The following is a 19,796-nucleotide window of genomic DNA, read 5'->3' as shown; positions in this document are numbered from 1 at the left end:
TATTATTTTGGTAATCAGAAGGCTAACAATTGAAATAGAATTTTTATATGAAAGTTTTTGAGCACTCCATCATCCCCTAAAGGCTCATTTGTGTAAAAAAAATGCCATCAAAATTCTCATCTCTATCAATGTTTTAAATCTCTAAATGATCATTGCTTTGATTTACTGCAGTTTAAGTTGGAAATATCAAGGTTACTTATGTTAACAAGCCTGATTATAGTTTTTATTATTATTATTATTCAGATCAAATTTTGTCTGAATTATAGATGTAAGTGATATCGGGATAGATCGGGATACGTATCCAATCAAGGATTACTTATGAAAGATTAAAGTGACTCAGATCTTACTTGAAAGGATCAGATCTTTCATATAAAGAGAATCACAGGATTCATATGTATATGATGTTTTGTAAGAATCGGATCAATTGTACTCAAATGCAGAAGAACTACAGTATATTTGTCAACATTGTTTAAATAATGATAGTTAATCAGTTAAAGAGTCTCGTGAGTTTTTATACAAGATTGTGAGGATCGGACAAAAAAACCTAGGACTAGTTTAGTGTCAATGTACATATCCCTAGTGTAAATGTTTTACAGTGTAAACTTTTACCTTTACACCAAAGAAGCATTTAAGCAGTTGTCCTGTTTTTTTTAACCAAAGGGGAAATACAAAATTATGCTCAGTGCCCAGTCATCATCATTTTATTGTACTCATACATTTCACATGTATCAACTGCACACAAAGCAAATATCACCATACAACACACCGTACTTGTGCCATTAGTGTTCAAGCCTGACACAATCACACATACTGCAGGACAGTCTGTCCGAAACAAAGATGGCACATGGCTCCTCTTGCTGTACATGTTCTCGTGTTCTCAAAATTCCAGTCAAATTAACCGGGTGCAAGTGCTTACGTTTACCTGGAGTGGGGAGAGAGGAAGGAGACAAGCAGTAAGAGTTCTGAGGGACACAAAGTTACAGTAACAGTTTTTGTGGCTCTGTCACAAGACATGGAGAGGATGGAGTTCAGGGTTGGTCTTGATTATTTCTTCATTTTCAGGTCAGCCTCTATAGCACAGCGTCGGCCCCTGGTGCCCCCATCCTGCAGAGATAAAAGGAGTAAACATACAAGACTCAGGGTTTGTACACGTTTTAAACAATAAATGTTTTTTTTTTCTTTTCCATGCCTTTAAGGCAAATTTTCATGACCACACGATTCTTAAAACATCAGTTCAGACATGGACAATTGACACACCTTTAATACATCTTTAATAATAAAATGTGTGTCAGATCCTGAGACTATTGTGTAGGGTTAAATTACTGAATTAACTCCTCAAAATAGTTTTTCTCTATCAATAAACTGAAACACCAAGATTTGTAGCCCAAATTTCCATGACTTTTCCAAAACTTCCTGGGTGTTTTTATTTCTCCAAAACTTATCCAGGCCTGAAAATTTCTATTTTTAAACTCCATGACTTTTCCAAGTTTTTCAAGACCGTAAGAACCCTAAAGGCTTGCTATTCAATAATTACTCTAAAACCCAAAGAATTGCACGTAATGAAATTATGAGAGCCCCTATACAGACATACAGAGATGACCAAAAGCAAGAACAAAACACCTCTACAAACTTCTCTAGCATATACACTATATGGACAAAACTGGGACACCTACAGACACCTATAAAACATCCCATTCCAAGTACATTTGCATTTAACAGCTTTCGCTACTTTAGTGGACTGTATTTAAAGTGGTCTGGTTTGTTTGTTGGCTGTAACTGCTCTCTACACTTGATACTATTTTATAAATGAACATAATGTACAAGACAATATACTCAGAAACACAGAATTTCACACAGCATTTACATTTATATAATAAGCCTGCATTAAAAGTACTTACACATGCTCAATGCATATACACAATCTCACCAGAGAGGTTTCTAAATCCCTGAATCTTATTTTCGGATTGTCACTGGATTTTTTCTTTTTTTTTTACCAAACACTTTAATTCTTCTTTTAGGCTGATAAACTATTGATTTTTTTTTTTTTTTACTATATTTAAAATGTAATTAAGAATCAATCATGTGTCTTTCCTTCTCAGGAAAGCATACATTTGAGGTTTTTTTTTTTTTAGTATTTCATTAACAGCCATGTAAATGGAAATCTATATTTTACAAATAAAAAAGAACATTTATTGCTATAGAGCAAATATTACCTGCAGAGATGCATTTCTCTACAACAATTTTACAGAAATCCCAGAAGCTGATGGACTTTTCGACCTCTCGTCAGCCATATAGTTAACCATATTGTTTGTTTCACTTAAAATTATTGGACACATAGCAGAGAGATGCAGGGTTTTTATTAATTTCCTTTTAAACAGCTGTACGCAGTATTGACCATCATGCATGAAAGGGTTAATATTTGATTCATATTCATGCCAGAAAAAATAATACTTACAAAGAGAGAGAGAAGGAATGCAGGAGAGGCCATGGGAACACTGTCCTGTAACAAGACAAACAGGAACATTGACTCAGGTCTTAGGAGGGAATTTTCTTGGAAAAATATTTTAAGATTCTTTCTAACCTCATATATCACAAAGTTAATGGAGAATGTGCTAGTCATTTTCATATTTTTTGGGGGGATGCCCAAACATTTCTACTTACTGGGTAAAAAAAACGATTGAGTGATTGATTTTAATTTCAGTGCAGCACATCTTACCTTGTCGTTAGGGTCCTGCTTGCGGTTGGCCTCTCGGCCGCGCAGGCTTTTGGCGCTGATGCCGGACTCTGAGGTCTGCATGATGAGCTGAGTGGCCAGAAACTGTTGGATCTGCTCCAACACGTCTCTCTGCATCTCCACAGCCATGTGGAAGACGTCGTGGTCCGAGCTGTTGTACATCACCGCATTCTGGAACATCAGCATGATGTCGCGCTGAAACTCTGCTGTGGTTCGGATCAGTCCATTTTCAATGTTCTTCTTGATGGTGGAAAGGTCCATGGGCCTGAGAGAGGGAGAGAGAAAGGCAAGATTTTTTTTTTAAGTGATTGAGCAAAAATTCAGCCAATTCTTGACCTAAAAAAACAATTAAACAACTTTTCAACAGATTATAAACGAAGATTTATGAAATAATGTTGCGGGCAGGAAGATGCCTTAAGCCTCTCTGCTTTCCAATATTACAGTCTCCTATACTATATCAGCATCACAAAAAGGTATACTTACTGACATGCCAAAAGTAATGGGATAGCAGTAGGTAAATGAATCATTAGTGAATGGCTTGGAAACATTCACACCTGTATATGTTGTAAGGTCTTATCTTGTAAAGTGAGGCTAATACTGACAAGCATACTCATGGAAAAGCAACACAAAAGTGTTACATGCATACTACATACAGCTCTGGAAAAAATTAAGAGACCACTTCTGTTTTAAAATCAGTTTCTCTGATTTTTTTTTTTCTATTTATAAGTTTATGTTTGAGTAAAATGAATATGAATATGAATATTCTATAAACTACTGACAAATTTTCTCATAAATTCCCCAAAAAAATTGTCATTTAGAGCATTTATTTGCAGAAGATGAGAAATTAAGAGTTCGGAAATCAATATTTGGTGGAATAACCCTGGTTTTTAATCACAGTTTTCCTGCATCTTGGCATGTTCTACTCCACCAGTCTTACACACTGCTTTTGGATAACTTTATGCCTGCACTCCTGGTGCAAAAATTCAAGCAGTTCAGTTTGGTTTGATGGCTTGTGATCATCCATCTTCCTCTTTATTATATGGCAGAGGTTTTCAATTCAGTAAAATCAAAGAAATTCATAATTTTTTAAGTGGTCTCTTTCCCGTTCCCGATTTTCTTACCTGTGAACAATACTGTGGTAACCTGGGGCGATGTCGTCCGTCACTGGCTGAAGGAAGACATTAGCGTACCTGTACCAAAAAAAAACAAGGGACAAGGTTATTTTAACAACACCCAATGTTTTAAAATATATTAGTCAACTTGTCTGGTTCACATCATGTTATCTAAATCTAAATAGTGGAAAGGACGTTTTGCAGTTGGTTGCTTGCAACGACACCCGACCTGTGATTGGCTGCTGCCCGCCATACCAGCATGATTGCTTTCTTCCAGATCTTCTGTGCTTGGATTGCCTCCTGATCCTCACTGCTTATAGAGCTTAAAAAGGGCAAGGAATATTGAATCTGTGTCAATATCATACCTTTAAAAACATACTTAAAGTCTATATGTACTATATGAGGCTCACTTACAACTGTGAGGAGGCGGGGCTGCTGGGGATGGAGTCAGCGGTGGTGTGAAGCTGTAGGGAGGAGGAGGCCGTGTGCATGCTGCAGCCGTCTTCACTTTCACTGGCCGGAGGCTCCAGTTCTGTCTCCCCCTCTGCCTCCGAGAGATACCCCTCCACCCCCTCCCCTTCCTCATCACCCCCACACTCTTCACCTCCATCACCTGCCAACCCTGCCTTTGCCTCCAACACACTGCCCTCTTCAGCATCACTCACTCCTTCATCCTCCTCCTCTTCCTCCTCTTTCACTTCCTTCTGAAATAAAAAAAGAACATTGGTTGAATAGCATGGTGGATAGCATTACATATAATTAAATATGTTTATGTTCATAAAATATATATACGAGATGTAGGAGGCTTAAACTAATCATATTTCGACACATTTTGACTTGATTATGATTATCAAAGCACTCAAACCACATTTGGAGGAGACAAATGAGGTTCAACTCAAGCTAAAATAAAAAAATATACAGCTCTGGAAACATAAATAAGAGACCACTTAAAAATTATGAGTTTCTTTGATTTTACCAAATTGAAAACCTCTAGAATAGGAAGAATAGGAAAGAGGAAGATGGATGATCACAAGCCATCAAACCAAACTGAACTGCTAGAATTTTTGCACCAGGAGTGGCGTAAAGTTATCCAAAAGCACTATGCAAGACTGGTGGAGGAGAACCTACCAAGATGCATGAAAACTGTGATTTAAAACCAGGGTTATTCCACCAAATATTGATTTCTGAACTCTGACAACTTTATGAATATGAACTTGTTTTCTATGCATTATTTGAGGTCTGAAAGCTCTGCATCCTTTTTTGTTATTTCAGACATTTCTCTTTTTCTGCAAATAAATGCTCTAAATGACATTTTTCTTATTTATTTTTGGAATTTTAGAAGAAATGAAGACACTCCTACCTAGTTACCTACACACCTTGTAGATGTAAAGACAGGATGATGTTAGCTGAATATTTCTGGTTGATGAAAGGTTTAAAACTCCAGCAGCACTGCTGTGTGCTATATGCTCAGTGGAGCTGATATTTAATGCTATAGAGCAAAAGAAAATTGACTGAACTGGCCTGCAGTTCTATATATCTGCATTTAAAGCACATATACCTTGGAGTGCTGTCTGGCAGCGGAATCGTTGTCTGTGTGAGAACCTAAAAGCAAGAGAAGGAAAATGATTACCATTTGCTTTATTTATTTGCTTGTAAAAATACTAAAATTAAAACAAATACAAAACATATAGAAATTGTGAGCCCATTGCTTACTCTGTATCCATGAAACAAACCCATACTTGTAATTAACATCTAAAATCTTCTTCAGCTTGTCAAAATATATATATAATCTGGTTATTTATGTCTTAAAATTTCTCTGTGCCTAGCTTTGTTACTTGATTATTTTAATGTAATGATGACTTTATAATGTTGATGTACATAGTGTCTTTTTTTTATATATATAATTAAGCCCCCCATGTTTTTGTTCCAACTGAAATGTTCCATTACATTGCAGAGATTCCTAATTGTAAAAATCAATAAATAAGATGTTAAAAATATATATTTTGTATATATATTGCACTTTAAATAAATCAATTATATCAAAGGTGGATCATCTAAGATGCCAATCATTTAATTTAAAAAGGGCACAGTCCTAGAAAGTGCTATAAGCAGAGGAGTAAATACAGCACCATTAGAGTTCCTATGAACTTTATAGGGATGTTCTCCAAATTAAAGGGATTATACTTTCCCTTTAATAGAATTGGGAAATGGGAAACTGCCACTTAATGAACTTTTATAACTCTTAATTAGTGTTGTCACAATACCAAAGTTATGATTTTTGATACAATACCTGCCTAAATTTCTCAGTACCGATACTAAAACGATACTCTGGCAAGAACATGAGAAATAATGGAATAATAAAAGATCAAACATGGAACAAAAAGTATATATTTTTATTAATTATAAAAGAAAAAAACAGAAAAGATTAACTGTGTTGTTTACCACTGGGGATATTGGGACATGGGAGTTTTTTGGCCCAAGTCCACCAGCTCTTTTACTGCAGTGTCCAGGCCCTCTGCAGGAATTTTGCGGTACATGCCGCTTTTTTACAAAGACATTTAAAATCTCTGAGAAATCTCTGAGTCACTTAAATGATGATGCTGCAATTTTTGCTGCAAATTCTTTCGCCTGGTGCCAACTGGGTTAAATTACTGGTACTGGTTTTAATGACACGTTCTAATAGATAGCGGCATACCATGCAACATTTTTCCTAATTTAATTAAAATGTCTGCTAGGATATTACAAATGTTTAGTGAACAATAAATATTTGTACATTTATATATATATATATATTTTTTGTAGTTATGTATTTTTTTTCACTTTAAAACTAAAATATTTGTTAAGATTATTTAATTTAGTAGTGAAAAAAGTGGCAAATCTTTTAAAAGTTTAGAATTAGAATTTTGAAATTATATGTTTTGTTTTGGGTCAAATATTTATAGTGCATTACTTATTTATTCTCCAGTTATTTAGTAATATCTACACATATAGTCACAGTTGTAAACACGTTGTGCTCTTGCAGTGTGCTTGATATCAGATAGAGCTGCAACGATTAGTCGATATAATCAATAATGTTGATTATTTAAATTTGTCGACTACAAATTTAATTGTCGACTAATCGTTAATTTATAACAGTACTGCATTACACAAAGTGCTGGGGACAGAAGCGCAATGGGAGATGGGTAAATGGCTCTCTCACACAGTTTACACTCAACGTAGTCTGGGTCTCCAAAAGTGCCCAAACACATAAGAGTACATATTTACTTTCTAAATATCAGTACTTTCCACATTTAAACAACATCCAGACATTTAAATGCCTTTTAAAACTTATGTTCTGCTGTTTCTATTGTTTTTAGAGATGGAAAACTTGGCAAAAATTAATCGACTAATTGAAAAAATAATCATCAGATGATTCGACTATCAAAATAATCATTAGCTGCAGCCCTAAAGTCAGATACATACAAGTATAACCTACCTATCTGAGACTGTGGCCATTCAACACTCTCACTCTTGACTGCAGCAGGTGGTGATGCCGTGTGCTGCCCTTCCTCTTTGCCTGTGTGTCCCGGCTCTGGTTTCAGCTCAGAATGAACTCCGGTCATCTGAGCATGCTTTAACTCTCCAGAGGGGCAGCAAGAGGAAGAGGAGGAGGAAGAGGAGGAGGAGGGCATGGGGTAACCCTGCCCACAACCCTCACTGGAGCCACAGGGCTCATGTCTGACCCCAACACCTTCCGCCCTCCCCTCCAGTGCTGGATGCAGTGAGGGCACCACCAGAGATTCTGCACAAACAGTGCTAGAAGACTCAGGACCCACAGGCTTAAAAGATCCGGCCTCCCAGTGACCCGACAGCACGTGACCTGTGTCCTCACAAAGAGACAGAGCTGCTTCTACGGCTGCTGCATCGAGAGCCTCGGCATTCCCATCACCCTGACATGAAACAACATGAAACAGATCATCAGTACAGCTTTCGAACTGCAATATGTCTGGCTTCATGATATTAACAGCACATGATGTAATGACATGCCAAAAGCATATGCAAATTGTTTGTTAAGTGCTGTTACTAGTGCTGTGCGGTATGACCAAAAATTCATATCACAGTATTTTGCAAGATCCTGACGGTTTCACAGATGGATGCGTCTGGGTTTAGCGGTTGCCAGAAAAACAATACTTACCTTTCTGCATTGTGTCAAGTGTAAAGTTTGGTGGAGGGGGGATTATGGTCTCTTAATGCTTCAGCACACCAAGCTCCCGCCTCACACGGAAAGCCCTTAGTCTGGCAGGAGATCCCTCCCACCCACTACACAGCTTCTTCAGCCTGCTGCCATCAGGGAGGAGACTGCGGAGTCTCGGGGCGAGGACCAGCAGACTGCGAGACAGCCCCATCCATCAGGCTGTGAGGATGCTGAACTCTCTTCCTTCTCTACCCCCCATCCCAAGCCTGCCCCCAGCACACACTCACTCAGCATCCTGACCCCCCCACCCCCCACCAATACAGTACTGAAACTCTGTACTACAATACACACAGTACTGAAACCTTTCCAATCAGACTTGCACTACACACCCAATACCTGCACTACTGCTATACTTGCACTGTCATACACACTTTAATTCCCCAGTACTTTACGAACTTATTCACTTTACTTTACCAGCCTTTAAGCTATATACCATATTTGCACTACTGTTTATACGGGTTCTATTTATACTGTCATTCCATCTCAATCACCATCAGTATTGCACTATTGTCTTCCGTCTTATGTATGTTTATTGTGTCTTGTTGTATTGTACATATAGTGTCTCCCACTCTTTTATATTATATATCTTATTTCTTTTTATTTCTATTTATATATGTTATTTCACCCCACCTCTACTGCACCTTGTTTCTGTCTCATGTATGTCTATTTGTGTCCCTGCTGTATTGTACACATAGTGTCTCCCATTCTCTCTTTTATTATATCTATTATCTGTACCTGCTGTAAAATTTGGGAAGGAGAGTAACGTAATGTCCTGTACATATGCAGTATTGACAATAAAACTACTTGACTTGACTTGACTTGAAATGTTATGCTCCCACATTCACACAAACAGATTGGGGATGATCACTTCCTGTTCTAAATTGACTGTACACCAGTGCACAAAACAAGTCCATAAAGACATGAACTTCACTGGCCTGACTTTCCTGCACATCTTTCAAAGTTCAGTGCTGCATTTTTTAGCCTCCATGTTTCTCCCATGTACAGTAACTGCTTTGTTATTTATACCATAGCAAAACAGTTGTAATGTATATGTGTGTATAATTATGTCACCATATAACGAAAGAAAGTACAGAAATGAAATGTTAATTTTCACCTTGTCTTCAATAATAGCAATGATGTCTCCTACTGTCTCCAAATCCAGCTCATCCGCCATGTAAGAAACAGTGACCAAGTCTTCTTCCTCCAACATTGACGCTTTACTCTCCACTGAGACGGAGTGTCCATCGTCCTCTCCTGCTTCAGAAGTTACAAAAAAATACAGACCAGAATTAAACAGTGTCTTCTCTTCCTCACAAACATGTACATGCATACACAAATACAAGTAAAAAAGCAGAAAGCAGGAACAGCAGCATGATTCTAATATTGAAAAAGACAGCTGTGCAAGCAACAATGCGTCAACATGAGTTAAATTGCTGAGACTTGTCACAGGAAAAGATGCACTAGTTGGGTGGGTGGTATTAAAGCCCCTTTCACACATGCACACGTTTAAAAAGATCCATTTTTATTGACAGTTAAATAAGCAATCAGAGGCCTCTTTCCATACTCTGTGATCATTTAATCCATATTTGTGCACATTCTCTGAAAAATTACAGATATAGACAGAACAGGCTGTACAACTGAAAATTTTGGGGCAGTGTAGCCAAAATTTCCAATGTAACATGATTACCGTCATATTGACATGACAAAAAATAACTCTGGACTTTATACACTAGTTATAGCTATTTACACAGGTGCCATTTTCTGCAGATTACTTTTAGATTCAGAAGTAGATTACTACAGAGCTGTACTCTGTTGATGCTGAAGGTATTTTTTAGTCTTTAGGGTATTAAGATGTTTAAAGAAGTCTAAAAGCATGCACTCCAGTTAGTGCTGGGAGAACATGGCCTTAACAAATAAGCTATCATTTCTTTTTACAAAAACATTTTTTTTTTTGTAAATAATCGAACCTCAACTAAAAATCAAACTACAAATGACAAAGAAATGGTTTAAAACTAAGTTTACCTGTTAAAAAAATTGGTGTTTGGTGTTCAGACACTTTGGGTTAAGTTGATTTACTGAGTGGATCAATAATTCAAAACACTATTTACAAGCACATGCGTTAATATCATGCGCAGACCTCGTGTACACATAGCCGAGAAGAAACACGCACAGATGGATGCTGGATTATATGTAAGAATGCGGGTTTGTGACTTAAAATTGAGAAATAACACACTAAACAGGTCACAGAAGAAACTTTAAAGGAGAGATTAATATTATTTTCCACAATTAATCACAGATTCTCACTAGAGAGCGTTGATAATGCAGTTTTTAGAAATGGTAGGATTTATTTCTAGTTAAATATACACTTTATCCCAGAGAATGTTTAAAAAATGTGTGGGCGTTGGACTGTGGGAGGCGCCGGTAACTACGGTAAGTGGATAAACACTTCAGAAATGAGTAGCGTTTTTGGATATTTTTGATTAAAAAGATTAAATGTCTGTGTGTAAAATCGTTATTACTCCATTTTGAAACTGCACTAAAACTGTAATTCGAATTAATCAAATTAAGTGTGAAAACACCCCAGGCCTAATCCCAGTAAATTAATGTTTATGTATGTAGAATATCGCATGAATACGGTTAAATGAACCTGGATTTTAAGTGGGAAGGGGGCTTAAGCGAGGAGCCGAAAGACACCTGTATCTAGAGAAGCAGGGGTGTCCACAGGAGGTGCAACAGCAGCAGCAGGTGGGGCAGCACGGGAGGCGGACTCTGCAGGAGCCAAAGAGCCCAGCTGAGAAGGAAACTGGGTGGGGCCAGCTTCCAGCAGACGAGACAGCGTGGGAGCACCTGGGATGTACGCAAACACACACACACACACACACACACACACATACCATTCAAACCAATCACACATAACATTACAACCCAACTGCACACATAGCAGAACAGGCAAACAAACAAACATACAGAGAGAGCATACAGTGCCTGTGCCAATTTCACCAGCTTTGATTTGGGCTTTGTTTTGTGTGCGACTACAGCTGGATGTATACACAGATTAGGAGTTTAAACATAATGAGCCGTAATATTTTTCTGGTTTTAGAATCGGCTTATTTCAATTGCAATACAATTTTCTTATCTCTTTAAGGATGGCAAAATTTTAAAAACCTTTTTGAAATAATTGTAAAAAGCAACAGGTTCCCAAACTTTCCACAGACAGTGTACACAGGGACAACGTGACATTTGACATTTCTACAGCATAAGCTTTGCTATCAGAGGATGTTTCTCTACCTCCTGTATCTTTTTTGTAAGTATTAAACTGCCTGGTCAAAAAAAAGCTCACCACCTGGATTTAATTAAGCAAATAGTTAAGATCCTCTCATTGGAAATTACTGCATGGTTGATTATGTTTTAGCTGGCTAACATTTAAGGGAATTGCTGAATTTACTAAAATCGGGTTAAGAACTGCCCCCTCGTTACCTTTCCCTAGGTGTTCCCTGTTTTCTTTCTTGCCTTGTGTGTGTATTTATAGCCCTGTGTTTACTGTGTCATATGTACATTGTTGCCTCAGTTTAGATTGCATGTACGTTTCTGTTTTTGTTTTTTTGTTTCTTTGTAAAAACAAATTCTCGCAATTGCTTCCTTTCCTTGCTGCTGCACATCGTGACATCATCTTTGAGGAAGGAATATGGTCAGAAAAATATCTTAAATGATTGTGATCAGCGATTACTTGAAATCAAATCATAAAAAACAACACTAGAACTTAGGAATATGTTTAATAGTGAAAGTAAGAGCATTGCCACACTCAATGCGAAGGGAACTCAAGGTATTGGGACGTAAAAGTTTCTTATGAGTAGCCTTAATAAGAAAAACACTTATCATTGAGCCTAAATGGAAAAATCGTCTTAAATTTGCTTGAGAGAAAAAGATTGGACTCTGGAGCAATGGGAGAAGGTCATGTAATCTAATGAGTCCATTGCAGAAGCTTGTGGAAATGATGCCACAGCAAATATGTTTCGTAATCAAAGCTAAAGGCATGTCAACCAAATATTAGAATGTATGTCTTTTTTTTGGTCAGGCAGTGTATTACTGTAGTACAAAATCATGATCATCCTAATATTATTGCACTCCTTTCTTTAAATAGATAAATATTTTTAATTGAGGTACAGAGACATTGTGTGAGGGGTGCATGCATATGTATGTGTGTATAGATGTATGTTTATAGGTGGGTTTGTGTGTGTACCGGTCACTGCCTGGGAGGCAGGCAGAGCTGAAGCTGTAAGCTGTGATTCTTGGCAACCTGCCACCTGACCAGTCGGGGCCTCACCATCCGCCACCTGAAACACACATGGCATAAATGTACTGTTCTTTCCAAACCGACCACTCGAACACTGTAACACACTGAGAGCTGGGGAAATCTGTAGGTTCCGCTACATCAGCTCACAGATGACTTGTGCTGATCAACATCAACTTAGGTGGTGATGTGGGGAAAGAGCGCCATCTACCCTCCCAGAGAAAGCAAGGCCAATTGTGCTCTCTCGGGTCTTCAGCAGTTGACGGTAAGCTGCACGACCGGGATTCGTGGCAGGGCCTTAGTCTGCTGGACCACTCAGAGCCCCACACAAATATTTTTTTTCATATTAGACAACACTGCTCTTTAAATAAAGGAAAATGTTTGCTAAGGTTCTTTCACACATCCAAAAGCATTTACTGTCACACACATGCAATAATAGAGAAAATCAGGAAGGGGCAAATACTTTTTTCACAGCATATGTTATTTTGTGAGGCTGACCAGTCTGGGGCTGGCGGAGAGCAGACTGCCCTTCTTCAGCAGCTCAGACAGCAATGGTGAGGGTGGTGGTGTGGTTTTCTGACCCAGGAGCTTCTTTTGATTTGAGCAGTCCTCAAGCAAGGAGCTCAACCCCACCTCCACCAACCCGGCCCCCGCCAGCTCCGCCACGGGGGTGAACACTGCCGAGCCTGCGCCCTGAGTATGGATGAGGAGGACATGTTAGGGGAGCATAATGAAGAGGACAACAAAATTAAACACAGATAAGAGGGACTTACTGGGGCGGCGGTGCCCAGATCTTCAGATGAGTCTCCTAGGGTGAAGTCCAGGCCCGGAGAGGCAGCTCCAGAGGGTGAACGCATGGTCACACCAGACAAGCGCTTTGGAGTGTTCCTCACTGCCTGTCTGGCTGTAGGAGGAGAGAACAAAATGCTTTACATAATAGCGGTAAAAGTAGCAAATGCACACCAACTGAGAAAAACATGCAAAAAACACACTAAAAAATGATGAGTAAAATTTATTTTTAAAAAGTTTCGCAACTTCCTGCATTTGCTTTTTTTAAGTAAATTTAATTTTAGATAAATGTAAGTAACTTCAACTCGTAAATAAGTGAACTGAACTTCAGTCAATCCTTTATTTTAGTAAACTTTACTTAATTTATTTTTGCTGAATAAATCCTTTCTTTTAGTAACCTTTAATTAATTTCTGCATATAATATTACCTGATTACAATTACTTAATACATAATAAATCATTCCTGAAATTTAAATCTTTTTAAGTAAAACACATTCAATATTTACATAATCTCAAATATTTATTTTGTAATACTAAAAAGAATGTATTACATGCCATCCAAGTGTTGAGACAGTGTAATATGTGTGTTTTAACTAAAAATATTTACATTTCAGGAATTATAATATATTATGTATTATAAATTAAGTAAAGGTTACTAAAAGAAAAGATTGACTGAAGTTTAGTTCACTTATTATTATTACTCTATGTAACATTTAAGTCTTGAACCCAAGTTGAAGTTACTAAAATTGATCTGAAAATAAATTTACTTAAAAAAAATCAAACTTTTTTTAAAGTAAATTTTACTCATATTTTTTCTCAGTACACTGATGGTTCACTCATGGACTCGTTTGCTATTTGTTATATAAACAATCACATTGGTGAAGTAGACGTAGATGCAGCGATGTTTTGTTAACTCTAAATGATCACAGCAAGCCTTACTGTGGCCTACATCATTGTCAGGCCTGCATTACTCTAAAGAGTACAGTATATCAACCCTCAAAATTGGTGGATCTCAAGTCCACTCAGCACATCTGAAAAATGTGCATTGAGAGGCAGGGCTTTATTAGATGTAGACAGGGCAAAAAGAAGCCAACCAGACACTTCTCTGCTTTTATAAAAAAAAAAACAATGCATCCACCACTATAATAAATGTGAAAAAAAAAAACATTTAAAAAGAAAAATGTATCAGAGCAATAACAAATTACAAAGTGCTTGAATTGTCCACCCAAGACAAATCTGATCAACCATGGCTGAATAAACAACTATTACACTGTAATAGTAAAAGTAAGTGGCATTACTTTAACATGGAAGCAGTGTAAGGTGTAAGGTATAAGGTGTATTGTAAGATTTCCTCCAGTACCCTGATAGGCTGCATCTGTCGCCTTTCTCTTCACCTCAGCCTCCTCCTCTTCTTGCTTTCTGTTCCTGGTGGACACAAATACATCAGTAATAATATGCTTAATGACATGCTAGTGACATACATACATATAACGAAAGGGTAGATCTATCTAGTTTTTTTAATAAGCACTACAGACTTGTAAAATCAGACAAGCTACTATTCTGTGATAAAAAAATACCAAGCACTGAGTAACAGATGACAGGTTTGTGGGTTCAATATCCAAGTCTGTAAAGATGCCACCCTTGGGCCATTAGGAAAGGCCTCCTTACGTCCTGTGCGCTGCAGTGATGGCTGCCCATAGCTTTGGATGTGTGTCCACAGTGTGTGAGCACAAACTATGATAGTCTCTGAACTTTACTTTAAGAGAACTGCTAAAGCAGCGAAAGTGGTTCTTACTGTACTATATCTCCCCATAACTCATCTAATCTGGAGTCCAGGTGGCCTGCCTGGATCAGTTCTGCCTCTCTCTTCAGCTTCCTGAGGACAAAGAGCAGGATCATGAGATCTATGACAGCAATTAATAGACAGAACATAGATTTATTTGCAATACATACAAAACAGGAACAAATAATAAGATATATATTTTTAATAGTTTAAAGTGGCAGTCTGTATTATTTTGGTTTTAAACTGAAAGCAGAAGCATTTCTGAGTGGAGAAGGTACAGAATATTGTGTTTAATGGTACCAGTGTGCTGAAACGACCATCCCTGCTAAGCCTAATATATTAATCCTAAAAACTGGGGTGTCGGGTTGCATCTTGCGGGCGTCTTCTGGCCATCCCGCTCGTCTTTACATACTTAAGTGACACGTACAACATCTAAAAGTGCATCCGGCTCAGTTTTACTGAACGTGAGCGGCTGGTGTGGCAATGGAGACTTCAGAAGGGGAAACTCAGAGCTCAGCAGCTCATTTACTCATTCACTAGTAAAAACAAAGAAACAAAGGAGTGAAGTTTCTGACTGAGTGCTCTGTCTCTCTCTTAACCTGGAATCGGATTCATCTGCTCTAAAACATTTCTATATTTAATGTTTGTACAACTATTTTACAGATGTTTCAGCTGATCAATTGGTCCATGGTCTGTTTTTTGTATTGCAAAAAACTCTTTTTAGATAGTTTAGACTTTTGGACCAATTTGATTGCATGGAAATATAAAAGGCCAGGCACTATGCCTACCTGTGTTTCTCCTGAGTGTCTTTGATAAGCTTTTTCAGCTCCTCGATCCGTTCTGCAGTGAGCCTTCGCACAATCACATCCTCCACCGTCTCCACTACCTCTCCCTTCTCACCTCGCTTCCTCCTGTTTATACAAACACAAGTAAGGGCAGCGCCTGGACAGTGGTGGACCTAACCGGATTTACTTCCAAAGCTACAAGGTGCACATGTCAGGTCTGAAACTGCTATTAAGTATGAAATTAAGCAGTAAATATGACACATTCTTAAAACCCCGAATGTGACTTACTTTGGGGCTTCAGTGCACTCCAGAAGCTCTGAATACTGGGATGCACAGTGCTGAAAAAGAGACAGTAAAAATATTCATACAACAATTTCTGTCAACAAAGCTCTTCTTAATTTAGTCCAACTCATTAATGGCCTGCATTTACTATACAGTCTCCAACCTTCTGAGAGAACCAGTCTGGAGGTCGGCCAGGTTCTGCAAACGGTTTAATGGCACGACTGACAGATACCCTGGAAATAATAATAAGAGAATAAAAGGACAATAAACTGCCTGAATATGCATAGAAAAAAGCAAAGGGGTTCACCTTTAACTTTTAAAACATGCAGTACTGTGCAAACATTTTTTTTAAACACAAAGAGTTTTTTGGGGTAAAAACAAAATGTTACATCCTAATAAACACTAACAGACATACATTCAGGAGTCAGAATATCAAAATATGCTGATTTTAGTTTTGTTATTAACATGTTAGTTAGAAAAACACAAGTTTAGTTATTGGCTTCTCAGTAAACGTTGAAGGATGCTGATGTCCGATATTACAAATGAGACTAGACCCCCCAATATAACCAAAAATCATTGGATTTTAAAGTAGCATGGCCAGTGTTGGCCAATTGTAGTAGCATGGCCAGAGTCGCTTGGTCCTTTTCCAGCATACAATAAATGTCCTTATGCATCCCCAAAAAGTACACATGAGATTAGGCATCACCAGTTTTGGTCTCCACTCTTCATGACTGAGGAGGCCAGGCACAGCTTCTCTCTGATGGACCAGGGTTCAGTGGGGCCCAGCAGCAACTTGTGCTCTGTCCAGAGAAAGTTAAGAAAGACAGGGGTGGAAGACAGTCAGAGATGTATAGTAACAAAGCAGAACTACTTTAATAATGTAGTTAAGTATTAAAATGCTGTATCTGTATCTATTGGAGCATTATTTTTTTCTCCTACTTTTCTCATACTTCCACTTTTACTTCACTGCATATTTTCACTGAGCTTATTACTTTCACACTTTTGTATATTCTGCATAGTTATTTGTTTTAATTCTAAAAATGTTAGGAATCATTCCAAACCCACATTATCACTAAAGCCAGAGCAGAAGATGCTCTGCATTGTCACCGGGTTTGATAAAACTGCTCATCATTGAGTAAATCAAGCGGTCAAGCTGATCTTATAAGAAGAGCACACTGCTCCCGTTCTGCCTTTGACTTGGATAATTTTCCACTGGCATCTGTAATAACTACAGTGCATTACACAGTAATTGTACTTTTACTTTCAGTACTTGAATAGTACATTTTAAAATAAACTACTTGCAATATAAAAGTAGGTAGTTTACTAAAAAAATACTGCTTACACAAACAATACCTTAACCCTTGTGTGGTGTTCGGGTCTGTGGGACCCGTTTTCATTTTTCATCAAATGATACTAAAAAAATATTTTTTCTAACTCAAATTGGCTCATTTTTTGTGAAAAACATATATCAAAACACATTTTCGATAAACACACACTGTACACCCCCCCCCCCCCTACACATTTATATTACATACAGTATGTTTGGCCAAGGGCTAATAAACATTGCTTCATTTGTAAATTTGAAACTAAACAAATTTTCTTTTAATTCAATTCAATTCAATTTAATTCATTTTCTTTTACATTTTATTTAAAAATAAAAAATAAAAAAGAGTAGCACTTTTTAAAAGAAATGTAACATAAGAAAGGTAAAGGGCAAATATTAACCATGTAAGCTGTTTATATTGCTTGCAATTTAGGTGAAGCAAGCATGTGTAAAACATTTTAATGTAAAATTGCTTAATTTTGCTGAATTAAATACAAGTAACAAATTAAACAAGTAACAAAAATATGAACACCACACAAGGGTTAAGTAACAGTTGTCTGGGTATCGCTATCTTAATAAGAAAATGAAGTCATAGTAACTCGACTGAAGAGCACAAACGAATAGGTAGGATAGTGGAACAGATTGCAAAGTTAATTCTGTGGAAAAACATGAATTTTATAGGTATATTTAGAGTGTTTTTAATAACATACCTGTGCTCTTGTAAAGTTCTCTCCTAATGAAGTGTGGAGCTACTTTGAGTTTGTTAATGGCGTACAAATTAGTGATTTCTTGGCATGGGCAACATTATGCCCCAATCACTAGCACTGCAACACGAGCCTGTTGGGAGCATCGGCTAGAAACGCTGTATATCAAAATACTTGGGAAGAACGACGATGAACATTTTGACAAAAGTTTGAACTCATTATCATGTTTAACTACACGCCAAGTCCATTTCACACTAGATTTCCCCTTAAAGTGTGGTAATGATTCTTCCATCTCAAGTCAGTTTTTTGATAAGGCACTTGTACTTCTTCTACTCAAGTCTAGATCTTTAGTACTTATAATATACATATCTGAAGATATGACATGTTTATCCATTTTAAGTAGACAATGTTTCTGCTGAATATCTCTTTTTCTCTCTCTCTCTCTTCTTCATCCACTCTCATGCACTATTCATCATCATCATCATCATCATCATCATCATCAAGATCATCATCATTACCAGGGATGGGTAACCTAACCTTACATAGGTTGCTAATCTAGATTCTGCTGACAGACAGTAGAGACAGACAGGAGCACCTGAATAAATTAATGCATTGGATGCATGCATGGGTGTGATGGGTCTCCATCAGTTTTGAAATATATAGTAAGTAATAATGAATCCACGCAGCACCGAAACGTGCATCATCCACCCTTATCCACACAGCTACAGTTTGGTATTAAAATGGCAGCATTCCTGTGCAGTCAGCCAGCTTACTGAGCTCTTCTCTGAGCTCTTCTGCTCGGATCTGGGCTGTATCTGTATCTGTAAACCTACCGTTCGCTGTCATCTTGGGATCACTTGTCTCCTGCGGATCAGCCAATGAATGTCATTCTCCTCTGTGGTGGCGGCGATTCCTGCGGGATGTGGCCGCAGACAGCTGCATCTGACACGCACCCGCACCGGGCTTCCCCCGCCGCCCCGCAGCTTTCACAAAACTCGCAGCTCGCGCAGGCTCCACATCGCAGTCGCACAGCGGTCCAAACCCCGCATAGAATTACTTACTTACTGCCAACTCCGCTCGCCATTTTGTCATGACTGGAGGAGGAGGAGGAGGACTGGACCTACCGCGCCGCGCCTCACGAGCGCCTGCTTATCAGCTGTAGTAAACCGCGCAGCATATCCGGGGCGCCCATTTAACTTACCAAAACGTCGGAATAAAAGTCCACCTTCTGACAAACGTCTGCGAGATGTCTACATATCCTGTTTAAACATCCTACAGCACGCTATATCGGTAGCTGTCTCATATCTGTTAATTAATTATTAATTTATGAGTAAATGCACGTTTAAAGAACGTGAAAGTAGGTTAGCCTAACTTACTGGACTCCCAGAGAGCAAAAGAAACATTTAATAAACGTTCATCTTTTTTTTCCATTTCTAAAGCATTGAATTTCATTTCACGTTGAGTCAGCATTTTTGTATTCCATCTATTTGTAACGTTATTGTATCCCAGATGGAAAAAAGGACGTTGAATCAACGTTCATCATTTTTCATCTCCAATGCATGGAAACAATGTCAGAATTATTTTTTTGTGCACACTTTTTTTTACTTCACGTTGATTCAACATTATGGTTTTAAATGGATTTATTGTACTAAACGTTATCCCAGATATTTAACAAAAGTACGTTGAATCAACGTTCATTTTACCTGCAGTAAAACGATGTCAGATTTTATTTATTTGTGCACAATGATTTTACATTACT

The 19,796-nt window shown here is 37.9% G+C and overlaps 1 protein-coding gene across 1 annotated transcript; it reads right to left on the bottom strand.

Moving 5' to 3' along the window:
• Nucleotides 1-685: 685 nt before the first annotated feature.
• On the bottom strand, nt 686-19,349 carry brd8a (bromodomain containing 8a). Its single transcript, XM_022676096.2, has 20 exons — nt 18,871-19,349; nt 16,716-16,809; nt 16,173-16,242; nt 16,016-16,065; nt 15,731-15,853; nt 14,955-15,035; nt 14,520-14,584; nt 13,145-13,275; nt 12,870-13,064; nt 12,321-12,414; nt 10,775-10,927; nt 9,195-9,337; nt 7,322-7,775; nt 5,405-5,448; nt 4,261-4,550; nt 4,076-4,168; nt 3,856-3,924; nt 2,717-2,999; nt 2,456-2,500; nt 686-1,104 (listed from the first exon to the last, which is right to left on the bottom strand). The coding sequence occupies exons 1-20, from the start codon at nt 18,881-18,883 to the stop codon at nt 1,045-1,047; spliced, it is 2,550 nt and encodes an 849-aa protein (XP_022531817.2). The 5' UTR covers nt 18,884-19,349; the 3' UTR covers nt 686-1,044.
• Nucleotides 19,350-19,796: the final 447 nt, after the last annotated feature.

Source organism: Astyanax mexicanus, chromosome 17 (assembly GCF_023375975.1).
Source record: "Astyanax mexicanus isolate ESR-SI-001 chromosome 17, AstMex3_surface, whole genome shotgun sequence".
Classification (NCBI taxonomy): domain Eukaryota; kingdom Metazoa; phylum Chordata; class Actinopteri; order Characiformes; family Acestrorhamphidae; genus Astyanax; species Astyanax mexicanus.
This window is presented reverse-complemented; position numbering and strand designations above follow the sequence as displayed.

What these genes read in the sequence shown, in the direction of transcription:
- brd8a (XM_022676096.2), bottom strand. An exon ending in TCTCCGCCAGCCCCAGACTG is followed by an intron (nt 12,415 to 12,869) that starts GTCAGCCTCACA and finishes TGTGTGTTTCAG; the next exon opens with GTGGCGGATGGTGAGGCCCC. An exon ending in CGGGCAGCAGCCAATCACAG is followed by an intron (nt 3,925 to 4,075) that starts GTCGGGTGTCGT and finishes TTTTTGGTACAG; the next exon opens with GTACGCTAATGTCTTCCTTC.